The sequence below is a fragment of the Saccostrea cucullata genome, unplaced genomic scaffold (genome assembly GCF_032062105.1).
Source record: "Saccostrea cucullata isolate Sc308-1 unplaced genomic scaffold, CSIRO_AGI_Scuc_v1 ctg16101, whole genome shotgun sequence".
NCBI lineage: Eukaryota > Metazoa > Mollusca > Bivalvia > Ostreida > Ostreidae > Saccostrea > Saccostrea cuccullata.
Window position 1 is genome coordinate 1 of NW_026941462.1, and position 13306 is coordinate 13306.

Consider the following 13306-nt stretch of genomic DNA (forward strand, 5'->3'; position numbering starts at 1 on the left):
AATGTAGAATTGAATATTTTGATAATATTCTGTATGTCTTAAACATTTGAAATCATTCTTCTAGTAATTGCCAGTAGAATACCGTTTGCTTTATTCCTGTACCGGATGTAATAATCTTCTCTGCCAAAAACTTCTCATGTTCTTTGAACTCTTTTGTTTTGGTGGTGACGTCATCATATTGGATGGCGGCTTCCGATATAAACTTCCTGATTTGATCCTTATTGTCAAGACTAATAGACCTATACACAAAAATCTTACAGTGAATTATAAAAAAACATATTTTTTAAAATACAGTGTCTGATTCGTGATCTGTATGTCGTCAGAACATTCTACATAAGGCTACAATACAGTTATTAAAACCGTCATGAAAAATCAATGATATCTTATAGGACTATTTTTTAGGCCTAATGAAATATTTCTGCAATATGGAATTACTTTGTAGTTTTGTCCATAACTTTTGGGAACACACTGGAGTCTATCCGGGTCTGTAGGGGCTTGGGCCAGCATTCCTTGGCCACCTTTCCCACTGTTTTACTGTCCATCTTGGCTGAGGTCTTTATCTGAGCCATGGCAAAAGCCTTCAGTTTCTCAGTCAAAGCATCAATATCGTAGTCATCTCCTCCTGACGCCATCTTGTTGGTACAATCTACTATTGTGGGCTAGACTTTTAGTAGGCCTATAATTTGGCTAAGTTATGCATGTAAATTCACAAATTCTTTGTGCGAAATACATTTTGACGTCATATCTACGTCATAGTCCTAGTAAATTATTTTCTCAAGAAATAGAAGACCATATTTTCATGAACTTATTGCATATATCCAATACATTCATCATGAAATCATTATACACGTACACTAACAACCAGAATATTTAACACTGAATGAAAAATTTAGGCATTAATTGAAAAATTTAGGCATTAAAAAAAAAAATCTTACGTTGAATTTCACAACTTATAGGCCTATGTTCTAAATGATCACTAACGTTAGGCTATCTATAGGTCTACAAAAATTGCTACTTGAATTTTATTTACCGTTTTTCGAATTTTTTGCTGACACAAGTTATTTAAAGTTTGATCTTTTTGAACTCAAACAATTTCTGTATTGAATTTCATAGACACTATTCTTAGACACCCCCCCCCCAATAAAAAAAACCCAAAGATTGATATCTAGGAAAGGTACATGGGTCAAACTCATTCTTTGGAGTGTTGCTTTATTGAGAATAGGAATTTGTACACTGATATATTCATGTTATATTTTAAAGTATGCACTGGAAATGATGATATTTATCTATAGGCCTATCTCCTCAAAAACGTCTATATCAATTTGACACTCATTTAAAGAGTTACAAGCTGATAGACATTACTTAACACTTTTTTTTTCTTTCGAATATTTGCCTACCTTGGGATCATGCTAGCCAAGGGTCTTTGATCCACTACACTCCGAGCTAGCAAAGATAGTATTTTAAGGACTTTTTACATTAGATGATTTATCAAATGTTTCCAAGAAATAGAAATTTTATACTTTACGAAGAAAAATGTCAATTGGGAGTATAAGTTTAGTTCATGTTGGATTGCAACAACTAATGAAATATATGAAGATGAAAAACGGTATTCATGCCCAAAAGTCCATTTTAAAACAATACACAATTGGAGCAGAACAAACACGGACCTCCAAAACATCAGAGGTCGGATCAGGTGCCATGGAGGAGTGAGCATCCCCCATCGACAGCTCACAATCGCCGTGTGATCCTGGTCTTAATCGGGAAATAATGGGGAAATCCGTCGACAATTCAGTGTGTATATAATAGCCTAACAATTAATATGAAAAACGTCAGTCATGAAGCATTAGACTTACTGATAAATTGTATTTATTGACAAGGTAATTGTATCGACCGTATCTCTTACGGAAGGATGACTACTGATGCTCTTGTTTCATCAACTTGTTTGTTAATAATCTAGCTCGCTATAGAAATTGCTCATACGTAGAGCATGCTATCGCGTATCGAATCAATTGAAATATATAAATCCCTTTTATATGGAGGTTATGAAGGTATATTGCTGCTTAGATAAGGGAAATTGACAATAGAAAAGTTAAAGTCATCACGTTTATCATAAAGCCAGGTTGTTAAATTACCATTAATGTCTTTTTCAAATAAAATATCGAGATATGAAACAGATGTGTCTTACTCTGTGGTATATTTTTTTTCAAGCTGTTGATATATTGTATCAACAAATAAAGAATGGAAATGAACATACGTCGTCGATATATCTAAGATAAAGGGCACAGCAAATCTTTTTTTCTTTTCACGCCTAAGATTTTGGATAAATTCTTCGTATGAATACAAAATTAAGTCTGCTAATAATAGGGCGCATTTTGTACCCATGGGAATTCCAATAGATTGTTGGAAGACCTGCATGGTCTTCAAAACCACATAGATATTGTCAATCAGAAACTCAAGTATCTTTTAAATATCAACTTCAGAGTACAAGTGTGTACAATTAGAATAATTTTTTAACAAAATAATTTTGCAAATGACCAATGACAAGGTAAGTAAATTTACGAATTCCATTTTTATTGAAAAAGCAGCTGCTGATATCAAAAAACCTGGACTTTAATCTATCTTGGGGAATGGTTGTATATAAAGTTGAAAAAGTCGTAAGTTTTTATCTGTTGATTCTGATAAAATTTTGTGATTTCAAATTTTCCAAAAGTTTATTGGAATTTTAAGTATCCACATCTGATTTACACCACTTCTCGAATATATTTTTTAACAGTACTCCTGAAGTTTCTCCTTTACTACTGTTAATATTTCAGTGAGGACTAAAGAAAGAAGCTTGATAGAACATTTACTGGAACCCGCTTTGCATCTTTAATGTAAGGGTTTTGGGAATCCAAAATAGATATGGTAATGCAATTTCATTCAGTTTTTTTTATATTAAAAATATTCAAAACTGACATAGGATTTGAAAATCATAAATAATCATCAATAAATTTTAATAAAGTCTCTTCTAAGAAATAAATCTACAAGAGAATGATTCAAGCAAAGAGACTACTGACCGTTTAAGGACCTTACAGACAGGATATGTAAAAACTCTGAATCCAAACAGAGATCAGATTAGTCTCTCAGTGAGGGTCCAAGAAAATTCCCCAAACACTCGCCAATCCACAGCTGATGCCATAGACAATATTTTTTTAGTTTGAAATTGGCTGTCGTTTGAGGGGGATGCATTCATCATGGTGTTTCATGCTTACTGTGTTGTGTTTCTGCTTGTAACATCCCTATCCCTTGTCTTAACTTTCAAAATATTAAAACCCGGTAAGTTTTCATTAATATTTTGGTCTAGCCAAAAGAAAATCATTTTCATCTGTCCACAAGGTAAGTAAGAATACGTTTAGAAATAAATTTCATTCGACTTGAGTCGCTAAATTTAGGTACGCAGTCCAAAGGGAGAATTCATTGTCATAGCAAAATATCATAATTTTAAAAAAAAATATTTTTTAAGAGGAGATTGTGACAACTAAGATAGCCTCTTAAAAATTATAGAAGAAAAAGAAAACTTTAAAAAAATATTTTCTTTCTAGGTTATAATGTCAAACACAACGTTTATCAGTACCATGACGTCAGTATTGACGGGTCAACAGATGACATCATCACAAGAGATAGAACCGGAAGTGAGCACGTTGATATGGAGTGGGACATAATACAGCGGGACAAGGACCAACTGGTGCGTTGTAAAATTTTTGTTATTAGTTATTTCAAACATAAATATAAAACAAAAGGTGCTCAATTCATAACCAGAAATTGATAAAACACTCGCTCTTTACCGTCGTCAGCCATTTTTGGTTAGTCGAGTGTAAAGTATGGCAGTGTTTGATGGGTTTTGACGTACTATAATCAATTCCTTTATTATTTGTAGATTAATGTAGATAATGATAAAAATGACGTCATAACCGAAGAAATAAATGACCGAAAAGATGACAGAATTCAGGCAGCAGAGGAATCACCGTCCATTTCCGCCCTGAATCTCCAAGTAATGGCGATTGTTGACGCTCAGTTGTTCCGGAAGTTCCTCGAGAGAAACCACCGAGACGTACGTCAGACCCACAATGCCATCATCACGTACTTCAGCTCAGTGTTCGCTATGGTAATTATTTTTTTGCTAATCTACTCAAGTCAGAAAATAATAACTACATGTATATAAATGTGCCATTTTTAATATTTCCATGTTTTATTTTTTTCAAACGAGTCTTACGACCTGCTCTAGCACGTTTTGATTTTGATTATTGCCATTCGATTTCTTCAGCTCAAGAGAATCTTATTGCACAAAAACAATTTATACTATAAATTCATTCACTTAATTGTACTCCTATTACCTTTAACTAATATAGATTGTATAGATATCAAAAAAATTCAAAATCTAAAGTTAGTACAACATTGCTTAACATCTACATGATAAGAAAAATCTACATACAGTGTATGAAAAATTATAAGAAATATACATCAAACATTAGATATAAAAGAGAGAAAATAAGACACGCAGGGCGACACCCGAGATCAGTGTGTTTTGTCGTAAGTGCCTTGGTCTTTGTAATTGCCCACATATCCCGAGTCGTCCACCTTATCTACACGGCCGTCTTTGCCCTTGCCCTTTCCTGATTCGTCAAACCTTTCCTTGTGGGACCCAGTGTATTTGGAGGTATCCGTCATACGGTCAACTCCCCCGGTCTTAGAAATTTCCTAAATTAACAAAGCAGTGATTATAATAACATTTTCAAACACTCGTACATTAAAAATTCAGAGCAGGAAAATTATTAAGCAGATAATACTGACTATATTTCAGGTTTTTGCATGTCTTTGATATTTTGAAATTAATTTGCTTATAAATGCCAGTTGTGAATACCGTTTGCTTTATTCCTGTACCAGAACCTATTATCTTCTCTGCCAGAAACTTCTCATGTTTCTTGAATTCTTTGGTTTTCTTGGTGACGTCATCGTACTGAATGGCGGCTTCCGATATAAACTTCCTGATTTGATCCTTATTGTCAAGACTTATGGACCTACAGACAAAGATAAAATACGTGAAATAAAGTTCAAACTACGTCATAATTCCAAAAAATAAAGAGACCATACTTCGTCGTGGGTTTGTATTTTTTGGTTACAGTAACAATTATAATGTCGAGTATCTGTGTACACATGCAATATATATTTAAAAAAAAATTTGCATCAGTTTGAATACAATGATATTATCATTTGATATAATTAAGTGACTATCAACTAGATCATATTTCTATGAATTATTTATGGTACTGACTTTCACCTCTTACCAATCATATTTGTACACATATTTAACTTACTTTGTAGTTTTGTCCATAACTTTGGGGAACACACTGGAGTCTATCCGGGTCTGTAGGGGCTTGGGCCAGCATTCCTTGGCCACCTTTCCCACTGTTTTACTGTCCATCTTGGCTGAGGTCTTTATCTGAGCCATGGCAAAAGCCTTCAGTTTCTCAGTCAAAGCATCAATATCGTAGTCCTCTTCCCCGGATGCCATTTTGTCTTTTGGGCAGGATAACTTATACTAAACCTTCAATACTGTGGAATACGAAATGATTTAAAGTGCACTCGATCAGTAGTTGAAATTTCAAGCATGCACAATTAGTTTTCTTATACGCTAGATTTTAATTCTATTCAAAAACTAATTCAAATCTTACACGAGTTTAGTGTTGGCGTTAATTAAACGTACCTTTAAAAGCGCAATCTAAAAACAGACACAAGACAATTAGACTAAAACTGCAGGTAGTTCACTGCATGGAGTGGTCGCCAATGTAAACAAGTGATCCAGAACCGAGCTATTGATCCATCACATTGTCCGGTGGAGAGTGGACCTGAGCCTAAATTAAATGCAATCCCCGAGAGTCAATCTCAGATATGGAATTCATATATCAAAAGTAAACAAAAGAATCACTTAAAATCCAAAAATATGGAGGAGAAAAAAGGGTTGTAGATAATAAAACACAGGGCGTGAAGGCAGTAATGGAGATTTAGCGGAAGCTGCACACTCAGCTAATAATAGCTCCACAGCGAGGGGGAAGTCAATGAGGAGTTTTTGTCGATGCTGAGTAATACTGAGTACTAAGTACATCTGGGAGAGAGAGAGAGGGTTCATATGAATATTAATATCGATGAATGAAGCAATATGAAACGCTCACTAAATGCCGTGAGTAAGGTCAGGGTCTCAGGAGGGTCGGCTGTGGCAGTTGGCACTGTTAGAGGGTAAATAAATAATAAGCGTTCACTGTACGACATTATTTGTGTACGAGGGTTGTCCCGTAAAATCGTGGACAAGTTGTCTGGTGTAAAATATAAACAACGCTGCGTTCTGAAATTTTCACTATTATTTAGTACATATTTTAGTAAAATACACAGCAGATTTCAAATAAATATATGCATAAAAAACAAATTATTTGATTTTATGTCATGTATTGTATCACCTTACGGCGCATGGATTATAACGTCAAAGTGTCTAAACAGCGTCACGTTTTATCTTTGCTGAAAATGAAGTTGGATAAGTCCGACTTAAATTTAGGAATTTCATTGATACACATTCTTTAATTAGTCTCCATAAACACCCGAAGAACCAATTGGCACACTCATGCGATCTTCTGAAGATTTATCAGTAAGTTACGGACAATATTCTCACCATCATTCAACTAATAGAAAATCTCATATCGGCGGTCTACTATGACAGCGTCTTTTGCTATTACATTAGGAGTTTGTCCGTATGTTTTCGTACTCCCCAGGGACTCGATCAAAAAAGGATTCGCTAAGAAAACTCTTATTTCATTTGTATACTTAAGATCTGGTGATATTTTTATTATCTTTTTTCTTCTATGGTCATTTCAAGTCTCTAAAGGTGTCATTACAACATCAAATTAAAACGGAACTGCTCTCCGGTGCGCCGTAACGTCATAAAACGTCGCCATTTTTCGTGTGTTGTGTTTACCACTTTCCCATTTCGAATGCTCGAGAAACTGCCAAAAATTAACCAAATGCCTTAAATTTTTTACAAAGACTACAAAATTTAGTGTTGTATTGAATTAGGATAATTTTAATTCAAATCTTATGTATTTAAAACTTTTATTTTGAATTCAAACTTGTGTATTCATTAATAAAACCTTGGTTTTTTGTCCGTGCGCCGTAGGACAATACCCCGTGCACAATCAAGCATAATAAAATCGTTATTTTTGCTTATATTTTATCATAAAAATTATCATGCACTTAAATATGATAAATAAACATTTACTGAAATTTTCAGCTTAGTGCACCTATTATTTTTCGAGAAAAACGCTTTGTCCACGATTTTATGGGACAACCCTCGTATAAGTGATTGCTATTTCTTCCCGGCATTAATAAATGGAGAGTTGTTACAAAACAGTAAAGAAATTGTCTTGTTTTAATTAAGCTTTTTAAATATGATGTACATGCACTGCTGTTGTTTTTGGCTATTAACACTAGTATACTGGAACTAAACTAGACATCTTTGGCTACTCTTTATCTTCACATAAAGGTATTACATGTATTAGTCTCATGGCCCTTGTGGCCGTGGGATGGAGTACGTGTAATGGAATGGCGTGGGTAGATAAAGTGATAAATGAAATAGTATGCTTGAGAAATTCTAGTTTCCATTAGATTTTTGAAAAGCCATCCCATTTCAGTGAAGTACAGGATTTAAGTGTTCGCCAGCATTGGAAGTTTTATACCCATATCGGCAATTTTTTTACTTTCCTTTTGATAAATCAAGCATCCTCATGCTCCCTCCAAACTATGCTTTCCAACCCTGAAGATATTTCCTACGAGCCTAAGATGAAATAACGAACAGTAATCAAGCCCCAAAGTCCCCTTTATATTCGGAGCAGAGCAAACGCAGAACTCGTAAAACAGAAGACGTTGGATCATGTACCATTGGGTAGTAACCATCCCCTGTTGCATATATATGCATAACATTATTCAAAATGATCAATTCTGACATTTAAAGGTGAACGAAAGATTCCAAACCATGAGGAAGTTTGGGCTAGACATCAAAATTAAGTTGGCAGCCATCGTCATTGAAGAGGTAAGAACTGCGAATTACTGATATTAATTTTAAAAACAGTCATGCTGAATAAAATAAATGAATTAATAATTGAAGATAATATCTACACAAATGACTGTTTCATCGAAACATACTGTATAATTCCTCTTTTGAATATTTTTGACAGCGAGATCAAGATGTCCCTTGGTTGAGAGGACACGTCCGACGTCCCTCTTACACCAGGGAGGCCATGATAGATGTGGAATCAGTGTTGCGTGACTTAACAAAATGGCTGCAGAATAGCAGCTTACCAAACTACGATCACGCAGTGGCTTTTACTGGGTGGGTATAAATGTTAGAATGTTCATGCAGATATACAAAATCAAAAAATGGGAAAATGCAATTTTATAAGCATTTAGTCTAGTGTAGCTTAATATGTGATTTCTTATACTGTAATTTGTTCCAGACACTGTATATCAAATTGTTGCTCGAAAAAAATTCGCTTTTTACTTTTATTGCAAGACTTTATTAATTAAATGAATAACCTAAAGAGATTTCAATTTCAATCTTTATTTATGTTTAAACTAAAGTAATTAAACAATAAATCTAAGAGTTCTCCTTCCTTGCCGAGGAGCGGATATCCCCCCCCCCACTTTTTTCCCAACCTTACTTATACTATAGGAAATGTGAATTGAAAGCCTGGTTGCCCCCCCCCTACTTTTAGTGATGTACCGAAAATGTAGTATTTGGTACTGAATTGGTACTGAAAGTAGTTGACACTGAGAAAAAGTTTACCCCCCCCCCCCCCCCCCCCCCCCCACACACACACACCCACGAAATAGGATTTCGACTTTGGGCAACATTTTCCTTTTTCTTTTTTTTTTTGCTTGTCAACTTTTTCAGGTAAGTAAAAAAAAAATTTCTCTGGCTGCCCCCCCCCACCCCCCCCCCTCACTTTCAAAAACGATGCTACGCGCCTGTAAAAAGTACAAAATATACACAGACAAGTTGCCTGTGTCGATATCCCCCCCCCTCTTTTTGGAGTTCTAAAATTACATGTATAGGGTAGATTTGAAGTATCATTTGTATTTGTAGAATCCTTGTACTCATAGCATTTCTTGAGGCATTCAGATTTATAGATCTTTAATTGTCAACATAGATGGGTCATGTATGTAGCCAACTTGAACCCAACAATAAGATATTAACAGATATTTTAACTTGTGACCAAGAATTGTTTAAATCTCTTAGTAAATGTATCAAGCATTAATGCATTTTCTTTTATGATATTTACAGTAAGTGTCACAGATTGGTTGTAAAATCTGACGTATCTTGGCGTCTTTCGATGGGCTCAATGGCACGGCAAGATTCTCCCTTGATTTGCTTCGACTTGTAGTTGCCTGGATTAAATCGTCCATTCCCATTCTCGAGCGAAAACATGCAGATCTCCATGTACTCCATCTTTTTCTTCTGACTCTCTCATTGGTACTGTTGACTTTAAGTTTAAACAAGCGGGATTCCCTAACTTCACAGTTATCGGTTTTGTTATTTAGTATTACTTTAAGAATTAAATGTTGCTCACTTGCAATTTGCAATTTAATTTCTTTCGCATGAAATCTGCCCTCCTGACTTAGTGAACAGGGTTCTCTTTCTAACTTTACGGATTTAGTGTCTTCATACTTGCCAAGTTTTTGTAATCTTTGTTCAATCATCACGTGATTCTGATACAGCTTTACACAAAATTCCTGTCCTGTGGCACAGCTCTCTTTTACTTCCTCGAATACATCAATGGCACGCAGACGATTCATTGCCAGTCACTCGGAACTTTTTACCGTTCCCTGTAGATAATATCTGAGAAAAAAATATTAAAAACTACAACCTTTTGAACTAGTCCAAGTTTAGCATTACATATACATTAGTACTTGCAAATGCTTGTGTAACAAACCTTCATCCCTCCGTGAAAGTTACATTAATGTTACAACTGAATCCGTTTATCTTCTTTAAATAATAATTCTTATTGCCTCTTTCATTGTCAGTTTTGAGGAGTGCTTAGAAATAATTGTGTAATTAAAGTAAATAATTGGGTGTCAGTGTCACAAACATTAACTCGGAGCGAGATCCGAGTACTAGTATTTCTCAATGGCTGCATTGCAGTTCTAACATTTTGGAAAATGGACGGCCGTTTATTATTTTCCGAAATTTTCAATAAAATTGGGACAAATCAACGTGTTTTATAGGGTACATCACTAGCTATTATGTGAAAGAAATATGTTTAAACCTAAATCAAGCAAATTCTGCGACTCTGAATTATGTGGGGTACCGTACAGTTTTCCAGACAATATGTCTGTTCCTCTCTTTGTAATTTGTATACCACCCTGTTATGAGTGAATATTAATCATGAATATTACACATAAACCACATATTTCAGATATGCTCTGGTAAAAAACTCAAAGAAAATTGACGGTAGGTACAATAAATATCAACGATAATTCTACTTCTTTCACAATTAATTTAATTTTGATGATAATCCTCTATCTTTAAACATAAATCATTTCAAATTGATATCCACTGTTGTCAATAGAATTATTTTGAATTATTTTGTTTACTTCTTTATTTATTTACTGTACGTCTTCTTTTCCGAGGTTTGGCGTACATGAATAAGATATGTGACAGACAGGGGCACTCTTCATCCATTGTGGGAGAAAATGGAGACTTCATGAGTGTGGGGGTGGTGGCTCATGAAATAGCACACAGGTGAAAAAATGTACAGGTAGAGGTAGCACACAGGTAGAAACAAATCAACAGGTATAGGTAGCACACAGGTATAACAAATCTACAAGTAGAAGTAGCACATAGAAACTAATCCACAGGTATAGGTAGCACACGGGTAGAAAAAAATCTACAGGTCAAGGTAGCACACAGGTATAACAAATCTACAGGTATAGGTAGCACACAGGTAAAACAAATCTACAGGTATAGGTATAGGTAGCACACAGGTATAACAAATCTACAGGTAGAGGTAGCACACAGGTATAACAAATCTACAGGTATAGGTAGAACACAGGTATAACAAATCTACAGGTTTAGGTAGCACACAGGTGGAAACAAATCCACAGGTATAGGTAGAACACAGGTAAAATCATTGTACAGTACAGGAATCCACAAGTAGGAGCTAGCAAACATGTAAAGAAAAAGTAATACCTTCGTACGTTACATGTCTAAATAAATCAGGCCCGTAGCCAGGCGGACGCACAAACGTCCACAGATCCCTTCTCATTTTGAATGTTTTTACGCACTTTCTACAAACTGAACAGACGTCGAATATGGCTGCGTAACAAACGTTAAAAGTGTAAGAAAGATGCGGGTTGGGGGCTTTAAGCCCCTCCCCCCCCTCCCCGCCAACTCGGGCGTCCACATGAAAAGTACCCTGGCTACGCCCCTTTTGTGAAGATCGAAGTGATCAATTTGAAAAAGACTAAAGATGACCGGTCACACCCGCCGTGAGCCCTATGTATTGATCAAGCAGACGGAAACATCCTATAGTAAACTTCAGTATAAAACAAAAGCCTGATGGTTATATTTGCAAGGTCATTATGACGACAAAAGAATTTACGAATCCTGACTTTAAATGAGATTGTTAAAATCCCTGTGACGTCAACTTATCTGTCAGTGGCTTGAAATTATATTGATTTTTCTCCTTAAAATATAGTTGAGAGGTATAGAAACGTCATAAATATAGAGATGCTCGGAGTAGGACAAGCAGCAGAAGCATGCACCTGTGGTAAAAAAAAATATAATGCGGTTTACTTTAAATAAATGTTGAAATTTTTCCCGCATATTAAAATCCCATGTCTTTGCTCTCGGAATATTTATATACATTTGTATGTTATACAAGCTAAGATGTGGTTTAATTTGTAGTCTCGGTGCTGTTCATGATGATCAAAGTAGCAATAGCGGGAATTGCTCTGCAGAAGATAACTACATAATGGCGCCTCAACATCAAATGAACCCAGAGAAAGTTCAAAATCTTTTCCATTTCTCGCACTGTTCAAGTAATAAGATTCTTCAAATTATCAGGCAAGTTGTCGTGTATCGCTCAAGCTCTGGTATTGTACAATTCACTGGTATTTGTCCTTTGATAATGCAGTGCAAATGAAGATTCTATAAAATATAATTTCTGAAGTAATTCAAACGGAATTTCTAAAAAAATATTTGCTTCTTCTACTCATTATGTAAATAGATAAGGGGTAACCATCTAATGAAATGTTTTATCCAGGTCAAATCAGCCTCAGTGTCTGTATGATGATAATCCTGAACTCCCGTATCCCTATGACCTTGACAAACGACCTCCAGGTCAGACATTCAGTCGTGAGAGGCAGTGTAAACTGGTGTTCGGTGAGAATTCTACACTTTGCTTTGTAAGTACACAAGCAGCCCTTCTCACTCATGGCTCTGAGATGTTAAATTAACGTCATTTCTGTGTCAATGACCACACTGATACGTAAAGCTGACCAGAGCAACCGGGAATGGTCGACCATGGTTATAGCTACAAATACCATTTAACTTTTTTAATAAGTGAAATTCAAAGGCAAATTTTACTAAATTTTAAATTCACTTTAACGATTCTTTTATAAGTACATTACCCCGTCTCCTCGGTCTACTGACGACCGATTCTGTGGAAACGTTTGGTGTCAGAATCCAGACAACCCTAAAATGTGTCAAACTAAAGCGAGGCTCGTGACCTTACCGGGAACCGTATGTGGGGAAAATAAGGTGAGAACATGCTCTTCACTTGTGAACTGTTCAATTGTAAATTCTTAAACAGTTTTTATTCAAATATATTAGTACTAGTATTTTTGTAATAATTTTAACAACTCGATCTTTCATCGAAATTATCGTATATGTTGTACAGATTTGCAGAATGGGAAAGTGCGTTCAAAAGAAGGTCAACAGAGAATCTGGTAAATGAGTCCAGTTAAGATAAATACACATATGTTAATCTGAATTGAATAAGCAAGAAAAGATAAATAAATATATATACATGTACTTAATTTACTCAAATTAGCTGAAGAACATTGATATTATGAGTGATATTATTAGTTCCTGTTACTGTAGATCTTGAATAGTTCTCTCCTTTGAAGTATCAGATCACTAGCTAGCTATATTGATTAACCTATCCATACTATTTTTTTTATGTTATAATATTCTTGTAACCTTTGTTTAAGAGTTGTGTGGACC

The 13306-nt window shown here is 35.2% G+C and overlaps 3 protein-coding genes across 3 annotated transcripts; 1 reads left to right on the top strand and 2 right to left on the bottom strand.

Moving 5' to 3' along the window:
• Window positions 1–82: 82 nt before the first annotated feature.
• LOC134257864 (uncharacterized) lies at window positions 83–697 on the bottom strand (the record flags this gene model as incomplete). Its single annotated transcript, XM_062740445.1, has 2 exons — window positions 436–697; window positions 83–239 (listed from the first exon to the last, which is right to left on the bottom strand). Coding segments are annotated over exons 1-2 (354 nt in total), but the record flags the coding sequence as incomplete, so codon positions are not given.
• Window positions 698–3233: 2536 nt separating this feature from the next.
• On the top strand, window positions 3234–12537 carry LOC134257866 (A disintegrin and metalloproteinase with thrombospondin motifs like). The gene is made up of 9 exons (XM_062740447.1): window positions 3234–3315; window positions 3582–3724; window positions 3917–4144; window positions 8036–8113; window positions 8259–8413; window positions 10497–10531; window positions 10711–10822; window positions 11987–12145; window positions 12345–12537. Exons 1-9 carry the CDS (start codon window positions 3234–3236, stop codon window positions 12535–12537), a joined length of 1185 nt encoding a protein of 394 aa, XP_062596431.1.
• Window positions 4199–5967, bottom strand: LOC134257865 (tubulin polymerization-promoting protein family member 3-like). Its single transcript, XM_062740446.1, has 4 exons — window positions 5744–5967; window positions 5355–5592; window positions 4901–5057; window positions 4199–4737 (listed from the first exon to the last, which is right to left on the bottom strand). The coding sequence occupies exons 2-4, from the start codon at window positions 5549–5551 to the stop codon at window positions 4555–4557; spliced, it is 537 nt and encodes a 178-aa protein (XP_062596430.1). The 5' UTR covers window positions 5552–5592; window positions 5744–5967; the 3' UTR covers window positions 4199–4554.
• Window positions 12538–13306: the final 769 nt, after the last annotated feature.

Coding starts and splice junctions, on each gene's coding strand:
- LOC134257866 (XM_062740447.1), top strand. CDS start 3,234: ATGGTGTTTCATGCTTACTGTGTTGTGTTTCTGCTTGTAACATCCCTA. Junction 4,145..8,035: donor TCAGCTCAGTGTTCGCTATG/GTAATTATTTTT, acceptor TGACATTTAAAG/GTGAACGAAAGATTCCAAAC. Junction 12,146..12,344: donor AAGATTCTTCAAATTATCAG/GCAAGTTGTCGT, acceptor TGTTTTATCCAG/GTCAAATCAGCCTCAGTGTC.
- LOC134257865 (XM_062740446.1), bottom strand. CDS start 5,551: ATGGCATCCGGGGAAGAGGACTACGATATTGATGCTTTGACTGAGAAA. Junction 5,058..5,354: donor GTTATGGACAAAACTACAAA/GTAAGTTAAATA, acceptor CTTTGTCTGTAG/GTCCATAAGTCTTGACAATA. Junction 4,738..4,900: donor GTACAGGAATAAAGCAAACG/GTATTCACAACT, acceptor TTGTTAATTTAG/GAAATTTCTAAGACCGGGGG.